At 40.9% G+C, this 23,400-nt stretch overlaps 1 protein-coding gene and 1 long non-coding RNA gene across 3 annotated transcripts; one reads left to right on the forward strand and one right to left on the reverse strand.

The window, feature by feature from the left end:
- The first annotated feature begins 495 nt into the window (after window positions 1–495).
- On the forward strand, window positions 496–17,526 carry LOC112271086. The gene is made up of 3 exons (XR_002963909.1): window positions 496–613; window positions 720–897; window positions 17,123–17,526. It is a non-coding gene; the product is annotated as an uncharacterized LOC112271086 (long non-coding RNA).
- LOC100826117 (MADS-box transcription factor 51) lies at window positions 1,370–21,909 on the reverse strand. Of its 2 annotated transcripts, XM_024460022.1 has the most exons (6): window positions 21,442–21,909; window positions 19,449–19,658; window positions 3,448–3,529; window positions 3,170–3,219; window positions 2,994–3,087; window positions 1,370–1,835 (listed from the first exon to the last, which is right to left on the reverse strand). In XM_024460022.1, the coding sequence occupies exons 1-6, from the start codon at window positions 21,624–21,626 to the stop codon at window positions 1,746–1,748; spliced, it is 711 nt and encodes a 236-aa protein (XP_024315790.1). In that variant the 5' UTR covers window positions 21,627–21,909; the 3' UTR covers window positions 1,370–1,745. The 2 variants fall into 2 exon arrangements, with proteins under 2 accessions (XP_024315790.1, XP_003564959.1); XM_003564911.4 differs by lacking the exon at window positions 19,449–19,658 and having other exon boundaries at window positions 21,442–21,874.
- Between the last annotated feature and the right edge of the window lie 1,491 nt (window positions 21,910–23,400).

Raw genomic sequence — 23,400 nt, forward strand, 5'->3', positions numbered from 1 at the left:
TTACAAATGCCCGATCTGGGACGTACTCCAGAATCCATCCATCGCCCCACGACGTCACCACGAAGCGATGGGATGACATCTCCATCGATGTCTTCAAAAGTACTCCACTATCACCGTGGGGGCAAACGATTTTCCCGATCCGGGTGCCATATGCCTAAATTGGACGGGGAGAGAGAGCGCGCGCCAGGCCGGCGCGCACGCACATGGCATGCTACTGCGTCGACCTCGGGGGAGCCGCCACGCGTCCCATTGCTCGTGGCCGGCTCGTGCCTCCAAGCTGCTTGCGTGCAGAAACACCGGAGAGGTCGACGTTCTACAGTGTTCTCCTAGCCAGGCATGCCCGCCCTGTGGCCCCCTCGAGCTGCTGGAGAGCGCGACCCCAGCTGCCCAGCAGCCAACGGTAGCGTGCCACGTGTCGCGTCCTCCACGTGTCCGCCTGCGAGACCCGTGGTAATAAAATGCGGGTCCGGAGGCACACAAATGGGGCTTGCCACCGGGGGCCAAATGGACATTCGCCGGCCTTGGCATCGTTGGTTACATTACAGATTTACAGGTGTCAGCGAGCGAGCGAGCATCCGGTCCCTTCGTCTACGGCCGGCCTCACCAAATTGAGGTACGTGTGTCGCCATTGCATCTCCTTGCTCACACATCCCTTTGCTCCGCTTGCTTTCTTCTTCTCCATTTAGCTTATTTTCCCCTGCCTGGAAGCTTTTGTATAGAAGGATGTGTGCGTGCCAAGGTTTCCTGGTCTCGTGTTCTTCAGGTCCCGCGTGGAACCCGACTTTGGCTCGGACCACACGAGCTTTCGGCAGGTGGGAGCCATGGAGCGTGCCGCCATTGTTGCCCGGCGGCCGACACTAGGATAGGCAGTTCGTGCTCAGGATGCAGCGCGTGCAGGTCGGTCAGCTGTGCTCTCGCTGCTTGTTTCTGTACTTTTCTCCTTTGCTTTTCCAATCGTTGCTGTGGCTTACTGTTTTCTACTAGTATGCCCAATTCTTACTCCCACCCCGTGGATGTTAAATTCGCCAACTCTTAGCTGCTTTCTTCTCGCAGCAAAATGAACTTTTTTTGCCAGCTTTAATTTACTGGCTAGATAATTGAAAAAGGCCTTCTTTGTACACAAAATCTAGCGGGCCAGCCCAGACCTAACAAGGAAAGAACCGAAAGCCTTGGTTTGCTACCAAATTCTGGTGCAAGTAACTGCGGGCCAAACTAGCTGGGCCTGGCAAAATTCGGCCGCAAAACAAGCAGGAGAGGGCCCATATGTCCAGATCTCATCGTCCCGCATACCAACTTACAGTATGTAAGACTACTAAATAAAATCCCCCCCCCCAAAAAATCTTTAGACTAGTAAAAAAAACTTGAAAACTGCTGAAAACAACTGAAGGAGTAACATATGCATTAGGTTATATATAGTGCATCCACATAAACTGATTTCCATTCAGTTGCATATGACAAACAGGAGTGAGGACTGCAGATTTGGTAGGGTCACATAAAGCATCATGCATATATCCTGGGAAGGCACATGGTAAAACCATCATGGCATGCACCAAGTCTCCTTCATTTATAAGCAAGGATCTAGCCAAGGACACAATATCAGTGTTTGCCCACCACCCTTTTATTGAGTTTGCCCCTCTCCTCCTTACATCTTGTAGTAGAAAGCAGTATGCCTTGCCTTTCCTGCCCAGTTGCAGGGGAAAGGGTTTTTACTTGTACCAAATGCATGCAGCAAAGCACAGGACTGCTCAAGCCCTTCCTCCCTCCTGTCCCTTAGGCTCACTGGAGTTCTCACCACTCCCGCTCGTGCTGGCGCCGCTGTTTCGTTTTGCCAATATCTGCATTCCAGAGACATCAAGTATAGCCGAAAAATTAGACATCTAAGGTGCTGAAAGCTTAATTCGGTAATTATGTAGATTGATGGATGGATTCAGAGGATGCAGTTATATCCTGTTTCCGTTTAAATACTACTCCCTCCGTGCCATGAAGGTTGGCACGGATTTGAACTAGTTTTAGTTCAAAACCATGCCAATCTTTATGGAATGGAGGGAGTACTTCTAGCCTTGTAAATAGTTTTTGGATTGATTTGTCGCACTCTAATTTGGAGGAAATCGGCAGCTCTCCTGCCAGAATTCGTTTCAACACATCATTTCCTGTTTTCAGGTAACTTGCTGTCATTTTAGGCAGCCTGCGATACCAACAGGCTTACTAAAGCTATGGAATCAAACCTAGAGAAATGACAACCGAACCCTCTTGTCGTGGCCGCACAAGAAACATGAACGGATACCTAATTCTGCTAAAGCTAGAAGACCAGTTGACATCTCTAACTTAACATCACAGGAAAGGTCATACACAATTGGTGCCTAAACCAACAAACCTTCCTCACAAGATTTTACCTTTTTCAGCACTGACGCAGATTTCTCAATGCATATGTTTGTCCATGGCTTGGATCATATCCACAATTACAATTCTACAAAATGAAGGGTTCTAGCACAATAGTTCACAAGAGCCTTCATGCTGATATTTCTACTAGCAGTAAGTTCCTTCTGAGCTATCCTGAAACTATCAAGGCAGGCACATGCGTAGTGAAGTAGCACAATTTATATAAACACTGACACTGGAACTGATAGAATGGACATTCAGGCTCATTGTTTCGACAACACAGGTATTTATTGAACTTTCCCTTAGTCTGCATACGAATAGATAATCAAAATGGAATCTACATAACCTACACCACTGGATAACAACATTATCTGCGCAGTACGAGAAAAATACTTCTGTCAAGACACCAACAGCTATTAATTATGCCTAGTTCGAGCGTCCAGATTGAAACTGCTGAACTAAAGATAAATAATGATAAAGCCGTGAGCTGCTGAATTAGTAAAAAAATTGGCCATTTTTTTCTTCTAATGGCACAAAAATCCAACTGCACACAGAAACTTGATTCATTGATACAGAAATTAATTACAAGTGACAATAGAGCCATTTAAGTGTACCTTGGATTTTGTATTCCTCAAAGCATCTTTGAGGAGTGTCTCCAATTTCTCTAGCTTATTAGCATCTGAGTCGTCAGCATTGTTTTGAAGAGACCTGCAGGTTATATATAATCAGCTTAGGGGTAAGTAAAATAAGCAACATACTCGGAAACATTACGAAAAGTCTGGGGAGCTACCAGGAGGCAATCTCTCCAAGTCTTGATTGTATGTTTGAAGGATCTTCATCCTGGTTCAGAACCAAAATATCTATTCAGAGGGATATATGAGTATAGATACAGTAGCAAATTACCATTATTGTGTTTATTTTGCTGGTCCTGTGGATAGGCTAAACAAATACTTGATTACAAACCCTTCAGCATGCATAACTCATTTCACTGCCAACTTCAGAAAAATAAAGGTTGCACACCTAAAAACGCTGTAAGCTATGCAATGCCAGTGAGAAAAGCTATTTTACATTGTTGCTACTTGAATCTCCATCATTCAGATTCCATCTGCCTCCCGCAAATCTCTGATAGCGGTCATATGTACCTTCTATGCTGAAAAGAAAAGTATGACATTAATGTTTGGAGAATCACTCAATATTAAAGTTACAAGACTTTGGCTGGTTCAGACAAATTCTAGGTATTAAGTAAGTAAAATAGACTTCATGCGCTCTTTTATAATTTGGTGAAGACCTTTATATAGGTTCATTATGTCATCTTTATCCAAACAAATGTTATCTGGTAGTTTTATGAATAGCTATATGGGGTCTAGTCATGATTTGGTAATACTAATAGACGACGTCATAAATATTTCGAGTATTTATTGTAAGTCGCAATTTTTTTTTACAAGAAGCCTTTTACTAACTTCCATATGACAAAACTTTGCGTCCACTTTTCTTAATTTATGAGAATAAGAAAGAAAATGTGAACATATATTATCAAAGTCATACATGGTTCCCTTTCAAGATTCGATGTATGAGCTATTTCATATGAACGTGGTCTATAATATCTTATGACTAGCTTAATCTATCTCTTTTATAAAGAAGCCTCCTATGCAAGAAGAGCACATTTTTTACAAAAGATAAAACTGGAAAATAGAATACCCTAATCCAACTAAAAATTTATATATATTTGTTTTCGCAATAAAAACATAAGGTCATTGAGTTTCTTTTTATGTTTTCAAGTTCTTGGATTGCACAAAGACATTACTTGTTATGTTTCAGACATTTTCAGGTGCATATATGTGGTCGCATGCCATCACTTGGCATGAGAAATATATATGACATAGGACATAAAGTCATATGGACCATTGAGTTCAGTTAAGGAATTTAGGCATGAATGTGGAGGTTGGGCATGTTAAATTTGTTGGAGTCAATTAATCGATAGGTTTTAAATTCATCAATTTAGTTACTTGTGACCTGTCCATTTGTGAAGATACTAATTATTAGTGATTTTTTTCACATGATCACGGGATACTGCCAACAACATTTGTTTTTAGCTTATTTGTTGAGATTATACAGAGAACATTCTTGGTTGTATTTTTTTAGAGTCATATGAATCTCACATGCACTTTTATTATATTTTTCTCTTATTATGTACAAAACAAATTATTGGTATAAATGTAAATCCATTTATATAGCCTTTTTCATGTTATTTTATATAGTTAATGATTCTTAGTATCTACTAGGCAACCTTTGTAAATTGTGGTATTACTCACTAGAATCTAAAAATAACATCTTAATGTCTTTGATTAGATTTTTTAGTTGTTCATTTTAGGTTGTATGTTCACCATGGAAAATTCACAAGAAAACATGGAAGAAGCATTGCTTCCTCTAGAAAAGGCTTACCCTCTTGGGGTCTTACGTCTCTTTAGCTCCTATGGACAAAGTTCCCCTATTAGGGGCATGAGACCTTCTAGAAGAAGCCCTTTGCTATTGTTCTCCAAGATCTCATCACAAAGGTCATGCCGACTCGGGGCTAGAGGAGAGGCGGTGGTCCTAGAGTACAATACTGGACCACAATGGAAACTACTTTCCCTTGGCACCTCAAATTCCAGTGAAGTTGGTAGCTGGGGACATTATAAGGTAGGAGAGTAAATGAGTCTACCTTTGTAGGTATGTTTGAATATTCCACACTAGGCATGTGGATAGGGACATGTGGAAGGAAAAATAGCACACCATCTTCATCCCTTGTGAGTGATTACTCCACATTAGATTTCAACAACTAATATTTGTCCAATCTTTGAATGTTATGTTTGGTTTCCAACTACAAATAAAAATAATAAGGCCTCACACCAGAGACTTCATAGTCAGAGGGTAGTTGAAATCCCTACTTAATCGAGGCCTCCAAAAATCCTCTACATAGCTCGATACATGATGATGATGGCCTCCCGAATTGATGGTATGACTTCATGAGGCATATCCATGTTATAACAGATTGAGTTATTCTCACATTTCTCCCTACTTAGGTTCGCTTCACAACAAGTAGGCTGGCCTGGTCTCTCTAGATTGTCTGTGTGTGTGACCATCGAGTAAATCACACAATGTAACTTCATGGCTCAATGGGTGGTTTTCATCGCAAGAGAAGTCTGTGCCATCCAATAAGCCTGCTTCGGACGTGCACACCAATGGTGCACGATGCGCCTCGTGTCTAGATCATGCCATATCCACGACTTTAGAAGGATGGAGATCACACATTTGCAACTATATGAGTTCCTAACAGCACGGAACATTGTCGGGTATAAAAAAGATTGCTTTTGTGGATTCACAAAGCACGTTCTCTAGGAGATAGAAGTTTGATAGTGAAAACGAATCTTGGATTGTGGCCAATGATTTAACCAAGATTTAACAACACCTTTATGGTCCTGACCTAGCAACTATGGTCTACCCTAAAAGGCATTTTCTAGGCATCATAGTGAAACATATATAATTGCATGTGTTTGCCCGTGGGGAATGGAGAAGGGGGTAACAGGATGCATATCTTCTTGCGAATGAAATCATCATGGGGACTACTCTTGAAAGATTCACTAGAGAACAGGTTAGAAAGGACACATACCTTGCCAAAGAAATCATCACAAGGACCACTACCTAAAGAGCTAGAGATGAAATGATCATTTAAGTCATTTGATGTCACTCGATGTCCTCAAAACAACTTCCAGAGGTGTCAGGGTGTAGTGTTTGACTCTGTAACTTGTATACCATACAGAGGTAAGAAGACCATATCATAATACGTACATGTACCTCGGGACATCACTAAGCCCACATCTACTCGTGCTAGATAGGTACTTGAAGGACATAAGCAATCTCTAAACATGAAATTCCAGGTCCTAACCAACCTAGGATCCTTCCCTAGCCGGTTGAAAGATACCATGTCAGTTTGTTCGAGTTCTAAGACTTGCCGATCAAGAAGTGCTCCTATAGAAACCCCCTGAAGGACTTTGCTGAAGACCAAGCCATTCTAGAACACACAAACCAGTCAAGACTCAAGACCGAGCTTAGCCAACCCAATCTAGCACTTGTACTCTTTGTAAACACATCATGGTCAATATACATCTTGCAGGATGTATGGCTATTACTAATCATGGGGCCCGAACCTAGGTAAGATCCCTCTCTACTATCTCCACGACCGATGAATCTGTCATAAGATCGACGGTAAATCCATCGTCAACAAGGCACAAAGTTTCTTGTTCTTTGAGAAGTAGAGAGAGAAGAAATTCCTTTTCAAAGTTTCTCACATGAGAGAACTAGAGTGAGGAAGTGGAGAAGGGAAAGATACACTTCACCACCATCAAGACCTACTATACGGGAAAGGGGAATCACATATGCATATCGCTAGCCAAAAGACATTAATTGTCTACTTCAAGAAATAAAGATAAGGGCTTCGTGAAGCCCATATGACTCATTAAGCATTGATGTCAAAGAATTTCCTCTACCAGTTGTATTTAACTACAAGTATGGTGAATAAGAAGGCACATGAAGGTTTATGTCAAGGTGCCAATGGATGGGCTACTTTACCCATGCATATCTAACTAATTGCCCCAATGTGGCCTCTCGACGCATGATAGACTTCCTAGGACCCTTCTCGAAGGCAAAGTGTGATTCACAATGTGGAATGGAGGCCAAAGACTAATTTCTGACTTACACGAAGCGAAGGTGCCAAGAAAAAAATAACCACCAACACACTTTCAAATAACATTTTGGAAACAAAAACATACAACTTGGTGTTACGGCAATTGACCACCGAAAAAAAGGGACCGAAGTCTAATTGTGTTATATTCAAAGTTTTTTTGCGAAGATGTTAGGTTCAAGGTGCGCTTCACATTCAGGGCACAACTTAATCCATATGGTCACCAACGGTGCAAAAGCAACATCATGGAAGGATTGAAGAGGTGCCTCATGAGCATAAACAAAGGATATGGGTAAAACAAGTGATAAGTTGCCACAGTTCACATGGATAACATAAATAATAGCCTTCGTGTCATAAAAGTGTCACACAAGTGATAAGTTGGGGAAGCCGGGAAGCTATAGAAGCCTACTACCATAGGGTGGTCTTACTCCATGCAGGAGGAGCACTCACGTTCTTTGATCTTCTGGGCGTGCAGGAGGTTAACTCCATAATAGGCTTAGCAAGTACCGCTAGGCCATGTCGGTAGTAAGAATTGTGGGAAATACGGCATGGCTTGATAGAGTAATATCTCAGCCTAAATCGTGTGGTCAGACCGAGCTACTGGAAACCTTGGGTAAAAAGCTGGAGGTTCATACTTCATGACCAAGAGGATGGTAAAACAATATGCCATCGACTTTATGCTTGAACACCTCCAGTATACATGGGAATGCAACATCAAAGTGTGAAGATTTTAAACTCAAATTCTGAGAGAAAGCTCCTCAACTTCCCCTCCCCGGTTTGAGATTAGTCACTTCAAACGAGTTGGGCCTTGTCTAGAACGATTGCTACACCAATCCAGTTTATGTGCCTCAAGGATCATGTTTTTCCATGGGACAAGGCCTTATACGACCAAAATTGCCTACAAATCTAGGAGATATCTCCCTGGTTAGCAGAATGCCCATGAGATGTACTTCCCTCATGCAGTGTAGAATATCTACTTCATGAAACTCATTGGAGGGTGCGCAAAGTGATGCTTCCTTTAGAATCCTGGTTGGACAGGCTATCATACAATGATTCAACTAGCCTATAACTCTGCATGATGCTTCCCCTACAAAACATATGGTTTCAATTCCGAACTCGAAATCTCCTACTCGAAGAGCTAGTATTTCTCAAGTATCTCAAGCATTTACTTGAGAGTTCGCAGTTCATGAGTAGATACCTTACAGGTTCTAAGTCATGACTATGCCATTGGCCAAAAGAACTCAAGAAGAAGCCCGCCTGAGCCGGGAGTTTTCCCCCAGGAAGGTTAGATTTGTCCCATCAAATCCTTATCCCAGATATTAATGGGGCGGCTTGTCGATAAGTAGTGGATAATGACCTTATACGTCTACAATACTCTGTAGGGTTTCAACACACCACTCTCATACAAGGGAACGAATCAATATGGATAAGGAATATTACCATAGTCGGTATGGACTCCTTCTAGGATATGGGTTCTTGACCATAAGCCCTTAGACAAGTTGTATATATAAAGGACCCAGGACCGGAAAAGAAAGATTGGAGAGGCAAAAATCCATGACTCATTAGAGACAAGACTTGAGAACATTGAAGCAACAATGAATAACTTGGAAAATCCTCACCGAGTTAGTAGTCTAGCGATACCACCCTCGATCGTGATAATAAAGAATTTGGAGGATGTAGTGCCTTATGGCTCGCAACTTGGTAATCTAGTGTCTAGTGTATCCACTTGTCGCGCCCGACTCCCTATACCCTTTGCATAACTCTTGTTCGCGAGATTGATATAAAGACAATACCCCCTATATGGATCGTCGACAACTTCAATAATAGGAGGAATTAGACATGTTGTTGTCGAGGGACAACACCATAATTAAGGGTGTCAATGGACTGAGGTGCAAAATTTAGTTGGGTGTGCACCCTACCCTTATGAGCGAAGGCACAGTCGATAGGATTGATATTTTGATGTTCATTAAATAGGCTTAGTCCTCTCATGGAGCGCAACCTAATCCTATGTTAGGAAGAGCGACGAGAGTCATGTTTGACTAGTTGCTCGGGCCATCGGCAACTTCCTGAGTTAACCTAGACACTACTCGTCACTTCATCGTCCATCCGGACCGTCGGTAACTTCCCAAACTGACACTTGGCCCCCCAAGGTATTCCTAGGGTCCTACCAAGGCTCATCCTCTTGAGCTCATTCAAGTGAGGACACAACCCACAAGGGTATTGATGCCCTTCTGAGAGGGTAGAAGTGGAAGACTCCGTAAATTACTTTGGGGCCCTTCCTCTACTTCTTGCGCTTTATTAGTCCTTTCTTTTCGACCAAGACCTGTTCTCCCATATAAGTCCCGACTTGTTGACTAGATTGACTTGGTGACATTCTTAGGTGGCTTGGCCAATCTGTGTTGGCATGTTGACTGGTCAAAGCTTTGTTGTTAACTTCGTATTGCCACATATGATTTACAACACATATAAGGGGATTATTATTCCCCGAGAATACCTAGTGGTAATAGATGCAATGGAAGCATCATCACCTTACGGTCAGCATGACATTCTATGATGGCAAATGCTCAACGACAATCTTAGTGGATCCTAAAACGACATGCTATGTGTCCTATAGGTCCAAGGCTAGCTTGTTAATGCAGGGATTTAAGGTGAAGTTGTGGGAACTAGTACACTATCCTAGGTTTAAGATGAAACCCACATAGCCAAAGCCGACCGAAAGACAGATTTCAGTCGAGATACGCTTTTAGAAATTGGTGGGACGTATGCAGTAGGATCTATTTTGCTATTTCAATCACCAAGTTGAAAGAACTACAAAGCAAATCAGCTTGAAAGATCACATTATATCAACTGATGACGTTGAAGGTTTGGAGAAGAAAATGTGAAGTAGTGGAAAACGCCAAGCTGGGTTTGGCCTGAAGTAAAAATGTGCTACAATGGTTTCTCCATGTAGGTACTCTTATATTTTCCCTTGTGCCTCGTAAGTTGGCCAAACCTCCAAAATGACTTTCAAATGCTAGCAATTGACTCTAGCAAAAAAGTTCCACCTTCCTGAAATCTTAAGAACTGCTGAGGTAAATCTTCGAAAAGGTGATGTACTCCATTGGACCATAGGATGTCCATCCGGTAACCCTAATGTAGAACCACTATGATTATTAAACGGATGATCTTACGATCACGTTGATACTTGAACGGTATGAGGGATGTGCCAAGTGTACTCATGTGTGATACCAATTTATCCAGGTCCAGCTACCTGAGTTGAGTAATAGCCTTGCGTTTTGCTTGTCTGTATTGATCTCGAGAAGAGTTTACAAGGGTATGGAGTAAAATAGGCTAGATTGGATATACTAGGAAAAATGTATGGGGATCTCCTTGTTAATCTTCTTGGAAGTACTACTCCTTGGCCTCAATTTCCCGTGGTCTTGGGTATGGGCTTTCGTCTCCTTGTATGGCTCATGCTGCCTTGGTGCACAAGTATAGATTTCCTTATCTTCAAGGGGATCTAAGTAGTTACTAGAAACGACTAGGTACCTAGAAGGGTCCTTACCATCAACATATGAATTAGTCCATTTTGGATCGCAACATTTATTGTTGCTCTTGCAAGAAAGGATGTTGTTACCCCTTAGTGAATCTTGAAATTCACATTGCCATAGTTAGGCATGCCTTGAGTTCGCACCTCGTATCATGCTAGCAAACAAAGAGCTCAACCCTTGCTACCCTTCACTAATTTCCCAAGTAAGGGGTCCCTACCGTGCTTTTCTACGGTTTGATTATTGCAACAGTAAAATATTGGGAAAAGAAACATTATATTGAAAACATTGGCATGAGAAAATGCATACCAAATGTTTCCGCTTCCACAAAAGAGAATGAGTGAAACAGGGTTCATGTTGAGAAAATGTTCCTCCGCCATTGAGTGGAGGAAAATTTGCCCAGTTAAGTTTGGACACATTGGCACCATGGAGGCACTATGAGCCTTGGGAACCTAAGTGAGAAGGAAAGAAAATGTGGCAGTTGTATACAACACCTAAAGCCACCACTAGTAGGCTAACCGGAATCACAAAAAGGTCAACATCATATAAGATGGCCTTAAATGCTGACTAGGAACCTAGATATTTGCGTTTACTTCTAGCAAAGACGAAGAAGTGTCACATGTACCTCAAAACATCTCCTTGGTTTTGGGGGAAAGAAGGTAATTGTTACTTTTTTCCTAGGCAAGGGAGGATTTGGCCCTCATGAAGAAGGATCTTGCCCACGAGGGAATACAATTGTAGGGCCCCAAAGAAGGCATAAGCAAAGTAGAAATTATACCGGAAATAAAGGATCTTGCATGTGGGAGAAGTCGCCACAGGTCTAAGAGTGGGTGGTATACCACGACAACATAGACCATGGTCTATCCCTTGTTTCCTAGTATTGTCAGTGGATATTAGCTGGAAATCCAGCCGCCCTTACAGTTTTTCTTCCCCTTTACCTATGGCTTAGTCAAGGATACCTCCTCCTCATTGCATCATCCCTCCAAAGGAGCACGATAAGGAATACGATCGGGGGGAGAGCAAGATTAATTCAAAGGTGATGCACTACCAAGTAGGAGCATAAACGGTAATGGCGGCATTCTTTGCATTGAGCTAATCTAGATAAGTCTTCCCAAGTATCATCAAGGCTTCCGTGAGCATTCAAGGAGAGGGCGTGTTGTCATAAAAGTGAGCACAATTGTATTAGAAAAGAGAAGATGTGCAATACCGTCGCGAGGTGGGTGGCTGCAAATTATGTGGTTGGTCAATGAAGAACTTTTGGATGCCATAAGAATGGGTGATGGAGGAGGTTGTGATGTCACAAACAAGATAGTAGTGGTGGAAAATAAGGAAAGACGTATAAAGAGGTGTGATGATGGGTTCGACGTGTAAACAATGGGGCTGGATGTAAGAGTGAAGTGACACCACGTGGATGTAAACTAAATAAATCAAGACATAGTTGAATGACTAAGCGTTAATCGTTCCAAACATCACAATGTTTCATTGCATTGTAATTTGAAGTTGGGAGATGCACATTATTTATAATGTTATTAGCAATGGCAAGATAAAGCACAATATGCCATTACAAGAATTAATCATAGAAGTGAAAATTCATAAAATAAATATTAAACATAGTTTAGAAGTTGTTTGTGTAACAGAAATCATGAAAGAACAACAAAGAAGGTTGAACTTTGCTAATCAATAGATTAATTGCGTTATGCATGCACAATGAATCCACCAACTATTTATCTATAATCATACAAAATTAAATTTGTTGGTAGACAAAAATGTTATGTATTGTCTAACTCTATAGGAGGAAGAGTATATAAGATCTTCATCTTGTATCGCTAAAGGTATTTTCCACCAACCATGCAAAAAACAAACTCTCTAGAAATAAATGCTTCAAATTTGAAAGAGTTGCACACTGAAGTAATATTCAAGTACAAAAAGAGAATATGATTGCTTGAATCCAAGGAAACAATCAAATTAACATATAATATTGATGAATTTTTTTATGTCACCGTAGACACCATCATCGCCACATGAAGCAAAATTAATGTAAATCTTGTTGCACCAATTCCCACTTTGAGAATAATTATCGAAGTTGAATTTCCTATGAACATCTTTTGAACCAAGTTAGATAGAGAATGTAAATGATACTATGACCAACCATCAAACTAAATAAACACAAATACCATTCATGAGCTAAAACCCTAGATTATATATATGATATTTTTTAGATAAAAATGCTTGTGCACATGACATTAGATCTGAAAGTTTTTGTATCACATTTTGTAAAACCACATCAAAGCCACATTATACAATATAATACTCCCTCCGTCCCAAATTAACTGACGTGAATTTGCATAGATTCTTATACAAATTCACGTCACTTAATTTGGGACGGAGGGAGTACAAAGATTATAGATCAACATAAGTAAATCGAATACGCAAAGGAAGCTAATATTTTATATTATATGGAGTGTAACATCAGAAAAGATTTCATCTAGTCGCCCATAACGTCTTAATATATTTAATTCTTACCATGAAGAGGCCTAGTTGGGAAAGATAATCCATTAAATTTGAAGTGATAATTTGAAGGGTAAAAGGGTCGAGCTCGGAAGTCCCATCCGCAAACACTTCATTAGTTCGGTCAATGCCTTGATGCAAATATCACACTTATATAAATCCCATATTAAATCCATAGTTGCCTCGTGAAACTTATAATTTTAGTTGTTATACCAAAAAAAATATTTCTAAGGTTATAATCTTTGGCATACTATAATTTATTCTTAGGTTATAGTTCCAAGTTGTACAAGTTGGAAATCACATTGTACAAGAGAGAGTCGAGAATCACATTTTCAAAAAACGGATTTGGAAATCCAAACGACATAGGTTTCACAAATTAAGTTGGGCCCTAGGAAACTACGTCTTACAATGCCTAACTCCCTCCTTGATGGCTAATGAATTGACACAGGTTTCTGCCTATATCGGGCCACATTCAAATCATGCGATGCAAAATTTCGGGCCATAAGTTCCTCTCTTTGTGATCGGATGTGTGCCTTCTACGGTTCATGATTAAGGATAAAAGCTAGCACGAAAATAATAAAAATTTATAGTATCAACTGTTGCGCCGAATCAAGAACTTCACCCTATCTAGGCTCCGATTATGAGCACAAGTATTGCCCTCCAAAAATCAAAATTAGTTTTGCGATTTTTTAGATTTTGTACTTCTTTGTCTACAATGTTTGAAGCGTTTCTTTGATTGGTTATGTATATCTATATCTCAACTACTTATAAAGTATAAGGTATGATTCATTCTGATCTAACGACTCAAGAATTAAGTTTCCCACAAATGACATATGAATTATACAATTGAAGATCATTTATTTGGCAACAAAATTGGCATAAAATGCAAGGAGATGTCTTAAACAAAATAATATACTTCTATTTCACAAAATGCAAGAAACATGTCTACAATAAAACAATACACTTCTATTTCAACACAAATATGTCAATACTAATTAAATATAAGAGTGGAACTTGGCAAACCCAATAAGTCTTAGCCATGCATGACAATTATATGAAAATACCAAAATTTGTTTTTGAAACATTGACTTCTAATCAAATATTTTTTGTCCAATGGATTATTCATTTGTGTTCATTAATTATATGTTTTGTAAAAATTGAAGTTTGTCGCAGCTTAAGATAATTACAAAATATATTTTGTTTTGTCGTATTGTTTTGGAATAATTATTGCCGTGGTGCTAAGGCCACGAATTTTAAAAAATAGTTCTTGAAAGGTGGTTTTGGATTCAATGAAACTATATTGGGGCAATCATAATTCATATATGGGATAAAAACATGCCATTCATGCGTATGTAAGCTGCTCCGTCCGATCCGAAATTATTGTCGAAATATTACATGTATCTAGACGTTTTTTAAGAATAGGTATATCCATATTTGGGCAAATTTAAGACAAGAATTTAGGATCGGTGGGAGTAGTTTCTATAAGCATACAAAAGAAGTTTAGCATTTTCATTTAAGATTCTATGTAAGAGATATTTAAATTATCTTTATATGTACTTAAAAAAATAATTTGGATTGATTTGCATATATTTGTGAACTAATACTGGGACATTGAGTTCTACTGAATTTAATGTTACCATGACAAAAAAAATTGTTTAAATTTCACGTCAAAACATTTATATGCATGCCAATATCACTTAATATCAATTTAATAATAACAATGACCATCTAAATCCTAAAGTGGAGGTGGGTGACCAAACTAGAAGTACCAACCACTCACCTTCATGAATCTCCATGTGTTAATATATTAAGGGGGACATGAATCAATGACTAGAATTTGGCGTGGAAAGTTGAATACGATTGATTAGTAACCCTACCAACATAAATAGTGGTATACTTTCGATGTCAGCCATTCAGAATCTTTAACCACTTCCATAATTATTCTTTCAATAATAGTGGATAAACATGATACCGTCCCACTAATAACTCATCTAATTGTATTCATTACCTCCTAAATTATTTACTAAATTAATTTGTATACATGGTGATATTTGTTTGTGGCTTAAATAATTTATTTCATGAAGTATTCTCTAATAAGAAAATATATTGCTTTTTGCTCTTTAAATGTGCTTGTTGTCTCTTTGTGACAATGTTTCAATTTAACATAAAGTTCTAGAAGGGTTGAAATATGTTGGCTTACATTTTTAGAGTGAGTGACATTATTTCATTTGATACACAATAAAATATCTTTAAATAGTGCATAACTAAATTTTTCTACAGTTGCTTTTCGGTGCAAGCAATATTCAAGTGGGAAACACATGTAAATAATTAATTGATATATTTATTATGAAAGTGCATAATTGTTTTTTATGCATCGGTAAATGTCTCTATAGGGCTACATTTTTATGTGATGAGAGAACCGCTTTTTAATGTTTCAATTATGTTACTAAAACTGATTTACATATGCACGCAATTTAGAAGATATCATCGACGCATTATTAAGTATATTATATTCTAGAATGATGCACTCTTGATGAAACACTTGCACGAGTTCTATAATAGGGTTCGTGTGCCATGGGTCGAGCTGGTGTGGAATTCTTACTACACTAACTAATATGTTCCTCATGCTTCTGTGCTTTGCGGATCCTTATCTGCCTTTTGCGACCTGTCAGATTGGAGATGGTATGTCAGCACAATTCTGGTTTGATCCTTGGTGTGGTCTACCTCTCTGCATGCAGTATCCACGTATGTTCTCCTTTATGGTGGACAATGGCTAGGCAGTTGCCGATGCCTCACAGTCCGATTCTCTTTTGCCTATGTCTCAACTGTCTTTATCCGAGGAGGCATTCCAGGAGTATGAACTTTTATTGGATTCGGGTTATTTGCTTCGAGTTCAGACTGTTCAGCCTGATGGTTGGGTCTATCCCTAGGGTGCAGCTTTCTCGTTGGCTAAGAGATATAGTCTGAACTTTGCTCACATTCAGAAGCATCTAGAGTCGTCAGGTTATGGAAGAGCAAGACCTAGAATCAAGGTTTTTATTTGGCTGCTAATGAGTGATCGTCTTAACACTCGGGACATGCTTTGGCGCAGAAATTGGCAGGTCACAGATGACTATACTTGTGCGCTTTTCCCCATTGGTGAAATTGAGGATTGGCAGCATCTGTTCTTCAGTTCTCAGTTCAGGTGCTGGAATTACCTGTAGAGTACTTGGCCTAATGGTGATAGCTTGGGTCAGATCATTTTTGCTGCCAAGGACGACTTTGGAAAGCCTTTCTTTTTGGAGGTTGCTGGTATGTGTTGTTGGCACATCTAAAAGCAGAGGAATAATTGGATCTTTGAGGGAGTTCGGCCGAGCTTCAGGTCTTGGAGAAGGGAGTTCAAAGAGGACATTTCCCTATTGAAACATATATTCAAGCCTCCTTGGCTTGATTCTTTTACTTCTTGGCTACATGACTTGCATTAGTTCTTGTTTCATAGCTTTTCTAAATACCTAACTTTGTAATTTTGGTGGCTAATTAATACAAGTGTTGTCGGGCGTCCCCTACAGTTTTCGGACAAAACTATACAACAAAACTATATTTAGAAACAATAAAATCTTGAAAATATACCGAGTTACTATAATCTTGATTATAATTTTCCAACATATTAATCCTACATCTTAAAATCCTACAGTGCCTCTTTTTTTAATTGAGATCATGATTTTATGAAATATATAGATTAATTTTCTAGCTTGTAGGTATTGCAATATTATAATTATTATAGTTACTATATTAAAATTGAATTATTTTTTGAAAAATATTAAGGGAAATATCTTTCATGTTTAACGTATTTTTATAAAAAAATATTTAACTTATATTAGTCGAATATGCAACATGTGCAAAGTTGAGTATATTTATGTTCATCAATTTTTTAGTTTAATCCTAATCATCTCAACATTACCCCAATAATTTTTGTCTAACCAGTCAAAGATCATTTATTTTCTTGTAGGCATGTAGGGTCTGAAGGGATAAAAAAAAGGAAAATTCCACCATGTTTGGAATATACTCACGAAAATGATAGGTGACAAGTGTAGTTACGAGGAAGGCAAAACTCATCATTTGCTTCATAATCTTGGGCTAAATACTTCCGACAAAAAGTACACTATGATTAGATGTCCTTGTCAACAATGAAGATACTTTTCTAGCGTCGTCATTGTTGTTGCTAAGTTTTTCATTCAAGATTTGTACATATGCCCTATGTAGATGTAGTACATGCAATCTATTGCAGATTTGTTGGTTGGTCTATGAGATAGATCGATCATGTACAATGCTAGCGTAAAGTTTAGTGATTGGTGTACCGTGATCATAATGTTGGTTGGACAATTTCAAAGAGCGGAGTTGTCATGGTTAACTCAAACCCATAGCACACGAAGAGCAACTTCATTGACCAAATCAAAACAACAATTGGACCCCTTGAATTCAGTAAAAACTGATGAAGGAACCGTCAACGGAGCGATTGCATCTATGTTCTCGACTGACTTGAGACATCCATCCCTTCAAACACTAGTTTGTTCATTAGAAACCCTAAAGAGTTGCGAAAATTCATGTTGATCGGTATGATGTGGTTCTTTGCTTAACAACTTAATTTTGTAAGATTGATGTGAATAGTATGGCCAATTGTGTATGTGATGGATGTGTGCAATACTTTCATGCCTTAAGTGGCGTGAGTTTTACAGCCAGGCTAGAGCGAAAGAGGTGTTAATTATTGTATTAACGACATGGGTGTACACTCATGATGATTCCATAACATGATGTAATTTAATAGTGGCTACTAAAGGTAATAGTGCAATATGTACATGGAGGAAACAACCACTTGGAGGGATGTCGAACATGGACCGGAGGAATGAAGATTACCTCGAGGTGTGGCCATACGATTTCAAATTTAATATAATTGTTTGTGGATGTTATTCATGCTATTTTACTTCTCTCTGTTGTTTTGTATAAGAAATATGATCACTCAATAATGTCAGAAAAAGGATGACATCCCTATCAGCTACACCATCACATATGTCTTGTAAATTTGATGGTGGGTCTAGAAAATAACAGCGCCATTAGTTTTGCCCCCATTTGTTGTCTTCATGTCATATACTTATATGCATAGTAACTTGTTAGTTTGACAAGGTTAGATTAGGTGGGAATAAATGCATTTATGATTGAAATTTCTTGGGATATGAGGGATACATGGAGTACCGAATCCTAAATGGTTTTACACAAAGAGCTTCCTAGGTGGCAACCTAGAAGTGATGTCTATATTGTAGTTTATGCCCTTTAGTTGAATCGATGCTATTACGAGCAATGTTATTTTTTGTGTTAATTTTAGTTACATCTATTATTACAACTTGTGGGATGAAATGTAGTGTTTTAAACTTTTGGTATTTCAGTTAGGTGTTAAATGTTGAGATTACAAAGAACTTTTGTTGCACACCTTGTGGTTTTTAGTGTTGCCTTATCACATGGCATGACATCCTAACTTATATAGTGGACCATGCAAAGATTTCGCTCACATGGTGAACAAACCAACACAAAACACAATTCAGACAGGGATATGACGCTTAGCTGCAAGGTGCAAGGGCCTCGCCCGACGTGGAAGTGTTGAATGAGCCTTCAATAGACACCTCTGGAAAAACTTTGCAACACATCGTCACAAATTGAATTGTGTCCCATTATCTGGAGTCCTCACAAATGCTCATGCAAGTGCCCTATGGTAGCCACCTCCCAAGAACTAAGGAGCATCCAAGAAGTTCATAAGGCTGTCTCATGAGTTAGAGAGAGCCCTAGGTATCACACTCTCACATGTCCTTGGCTTTGTCTAACTTGGTTGGCTCGGGATCTACCATGCACACATCATCAATTCCCCATAAATATGACCCTGATCATTGAGTGCATAAGCAAGGTGATGGGAGCGAAATTGAGAGATCGTCTGGGACATGTTTGGTCGATGTCATCGAAGGGGCTTGAGAGATCGTCCGAGACGTATCGACGAAGTTTAGTATTTAAACCGAGCACAGAGGGAATAACCACCACAGAGGGATTCCCCGAAGAGTACCCGTGGTCGTGTGTAAGGAACGCCACTAGTGCTCGACCACCAGTGGCGGTGCTAGCCACCACCACTGGTGATGCGTGGGGATGCCCCGAACGGCTCCGGTGGTGGTGAGTTTTTGGGCCCGTTTCAACCGCCACTGGAGGAGGTCCAGGAAGGTGGTTTTTGTAGTAGTGAACCAAAGGCATATTCCTTTAATTTTCTCAACTAGCGAGGCTTGCCAGTGCATCCTGACCTCAACTTGGATGGATGGCGCATTGCCTCGTGGATGTCGTCTTGGGAGGCAAGGTCGCCTTCCATGTTGGATCCCCCCGCACCTTGTGTTGCGTTTCCGATTACTTGCAGTAACAAGGCATCCCCACTTTGGAGGGCACCACACATACTTTGGTGGGAGTTGAATGCCATCATGGGGATGCTGCTTGTGGATACCATCCGGGCGACGTCCCTGAAATACCAATTTGATGATGCCATATATCATGTTCATGTCTTCAAAACAACGTATGGAGCTTGATTCCCCTGACATATTATCACAGGGGACTAGCATGCATAGACCACCTAGAAGGCTATGTCTTGAGCAATCCTATTCCTAGGGATGCCTCTTTTGGAGCCTCCGCCTTGAGCGATTCTACCTTATGGGGGTCCATGATCAAATTATGTAATCCAATGGGAACCCCCATTTGTGCAAAACTTATCCAAACCTTGTCCGATTGTCTTCTTGGCCCACGTGTCAAAGACTCATGAAGAGATAAATGGGGGATTACCATTGGAGAAATTAATATTTTGCTCACATCCATTTGTCCAAAGACCCCCAAATGGCCAAATGGGGAGGACAAATGAGGGCTCACCCTTGGAGATGCCCTTAGGCGTCTTTGCTTGTTAGCCCAATTTGTGGCTAGTTCTTTCTACTACTCTGGGCACTTCCCCGAGACGCCCATCCGATGACCTCAAGGCAGCTTGGAATGACGAATTTACATACTCCTTCCGTCCCACATTAAGTGACTCAAATTTGCCCAAATATGGATGTATCGATGTCTAAAAAGCGTCTAGATGCATGTAACAGAAAGTCGCTTACTATGGGACGGAGGGAATATAAGACTTTGGTTATCCTTCAAACATTTTTACCAATGTGGGTGCGGCTGTGCAGGGCATGGGCCAAAACCTAACACAACGAACTCGGAAGATGGAGATGACAAAGGGAATTTATTCTCATTAGGAACCCTAATGTACAAGAAATAGAGACTCCGTCGCTGGGTTGGGCTATGCTAGCCCTCTTATCTCACTTGTGTTCACTCTCCTAAGCATAGTTTTAGGTTCCATGACTAAATTTGAGCGCCTTTTTCGTCAAACTATTTTTGAGAAAGACTAAATTATTAAATAAAAAACACCACTTTACGATTTCTGGTCGAAGCCATCGATACAACGTCATGTACTTTTAGATAGTGAATCGTCAACGGTGACTTCATCGATCTCAAGGTTCCGTGACTCTGATCTTCTGAAGTCCTTGTGTGAGCAAGTGGGTGGTGTGCAAGCGTCTTTTTTGTACTCGCATTAGGAGTCAGTTTTCAAAGTTAGGATGCACCATTTACCGCTTGGAACTTTCCATGGTACGACAAGACACTCTTCTGTACCGATGCACGGTATGCAACCTTCCATGCTTTCCCTTCAAATCCCAATCCCCGATTTCACCGAGCGACTGGCATAGTATGTCGGTATGCGGCTGACGCGTCGGGATCACAACCTATGCCAAAACCCACAGGCGCAGAGGCGCGCGCTCAACTCTCCGCTCTGTCTCCATCGTACGGCTAACAGAACAAACCCAGAAAAAAAAGAAAGCCGGCCACGCCATTAGAGCGCACCGCGAAAGCACGAAGCTCCAGAACAGCACGAAACTCCGAAGGAGGTAAAATAACATCTTAAACAAGACGATGCTCATGCCACCGGTACTACTAGCAGTGCACAGACTGGAAACCAGGATCCTAAACCGAGTCGCGCGAGGTGGTAGTCCTCTAGGAGATTGTCTCGAGCACAGGCCGTGCACGCGCAGAGCGGGCCGCAGTTCGCTACCACTAAAAGAAAGAGGGGGAAACAGAATTGCAGAACGGGATCGGAGCAAATTCCCGAGGCGCGCGCTCCATCGATTCCGCGCAAGGGCATGCAATTGGAGCAAATAAAACAGGGTATGAGCGGACTGATGAGCGGCCGCGGCGAGCATGTATATATGTATGTACCTTGAGGAGGCGTACTCGTAGAGCCTGCCGGCGGGGGAGAAGACGAGCAGCGCGACCTCGGCGTCGCAGAGGACGGCGAGCTCGAAGGCCTTCTTGAAGAGCCCCGCCCGGCGCTTGGAGAAGCGCACCTGCCGGCTCGTCCGGTCCTCGATCCGCCGCAGCTCCACCCGCCCGCGCCGCGCCATCGATCCCTCCCCACAAACACGGACAGGCACACACACCTCCGGGCTCCGGCCGCTAGCTGCTCGATCGTCTCTCTCTCCTTATCTCGCTCGTGCGTGGCAAGCCAACGGGGGCAGCAGCAGGAAAGGGGGCACTCCAGCGGAGAGTGGGCGAGCGAAGAGGATCAGTGGAGAGGGACGGGCGGGGCTGACCCGTGGGGGCCCACCCGTTTTCTTCTCAATCAGGTTTTTTCTGCTACGCGCACAGCCAAATAACTGATTTATCGGCCTCAGAGATATTCCAGTAATAACAAGATTTGAAAATTGAAATCCACCCTGGTGGAAGAACACTGTTTGCTCCCAGGAAAGAAAAACAGAGCAACAACAACGGCACTTTGGTCAAGGACCGAGGGTAAACGTGGTAAATGCCAGACTTGGCATACGCGCTGCCCCATCCTTATCTACCCGGCTTTCACGCCGTAAAGATAGAATAAAAAACTGGCCCCTGGGCGCACGGCCGGGAACTTGTGGACGCGGGGGGCGCCAGCTAGGATGCGATGCTCCGGGCGGCGAAATATCTCGACGGGCCCGGTGATTAGCCGAGGAGCCGGAAGTAGCAAAATGGTGCGCGGACGGGCATACTTTGAAGGGTAAGTGTGGTCTTTTTTTTACTTCTTCTTTTTTGGGTTAGCATCAGCATGGGCCCGGTATGTCTCAAATACGGCTAATCGGGACAAGAAAGGGGTCCTTGTCAACATGATCCACGCAAATTGTTTTTTGGGTTGCTGTCAAAAAAAAAAACTTTCTAGTTCCGAGGCTAAAGATCGCTAGTTTCGCGAGTCACGGCGGTGTATCGATGTGTGGGCTCAAATATTATGTACTCTCTCTCCGGTTGATAGTTCTTGTCTCAAAATTGCTCAAAAATGGATATATCTATTCTTAAAAAACGTTTAGATATATGTAATATTTCGATAAAAATCATGGAACGGAGGAAGTATCAGCTAAAAATCTTTTATTCAGTGAAAATTTAAAAACTTTCCTAGCTCTCAAGTAAATGGATCAGATGAAATGAAGAACGTCTAATCACTTAAACACATTTTCTGAAACCCGCCTGTGTGGTTAGAGGTTAGTTTTTTTTTCATAAAAATGCGTTTAAGTGATCAGAGATTAGGGAGGTTTTATAAAATGTGTTTAAGTGATTAGAGGTTCGACGTTTCATCGGATCGTTTATTTAAAATCTAATGGATGGTTGCAGAGATGGTGGAAGGAGGAGCAAGACGATCCCAAATCAAAATGATCGAACACAAGTCAAGATACATTTATACTGATGTTGGTCGCTTATCGCGTACACGCCATAAATTTGTAACATGTGGAAGCCTGGATACATTTAGAAGTTAAAACTACATGAATAAAAACAGTTAAATTTTTTGGGGGAGTAAAGTCGGTGATGCCTCCATGTTAAACTTGATTTGCGTGCCTTGAGCTTGCTTATATTCAAGCTCGCCCTATAAGAGAATATAACATATTTTCATGTTAAAATTGGACTCCCTATATGACGTCATATCATATCTTTCCATTTTGTATTTGAAATTTGAATAATCTAACCATATTGTACCAAGCTGATTTTGGCTGAATTGGTGTCTATTTTATACAGCTATGGTGGTTTAATCACGGAGGCTCTTATCTTTGTTGGCAGGCGGCAACACAGACTATCGCTTGTTAAAACTAGACCCCTTATGTCTCCCTATCAGACCTTCACACTTTGTGTTTGCAATCTGAACAATCTAGCTAGCTAGGT

Source organism: Brachypodium distachyon, chromosome 2, assembly GCF_000005505.3.
Source record: "Brachypodium distachyon strain Bd21 chromosome 2, Brachypodium_distachyon_v3.0, whole genome shotgun sequence".
In the NCBI taxonomy this organism is placed as follows: domain Eukaryota; kingdom Viridiplantae; phylum Streptophyta; class Magnoliopsida; order Poales; family Poaceae; genus Brachypodium; species Brachypodium distachyon.

Excerpts from the sequence above, each read along its gene's own strand:
- LOC100826117 (XM_024460022.1), bottom strand. The coding sequence starts at position 21,626 with ATGGCGCGGCGCGGGCGGGTGGAGCTGCGGCGGATCGAGGACCGGACG. Across the intron at positions 3,220-3,447 it reads GAGATTCAAGTAGCAACAAT|GATGAAGATCCTTCAAACAT; the intron begins GTAAAATAGCTT and ends GTTCTGAACCAG. Across the intron at positions 3,088-3,169 it reads CTTGGAGAGATTGCCTCCTG|GTCTCTTCAAAACAATGCTG; the intron begins GTAGCTCCCCAG and ends TATAACCTGCAG.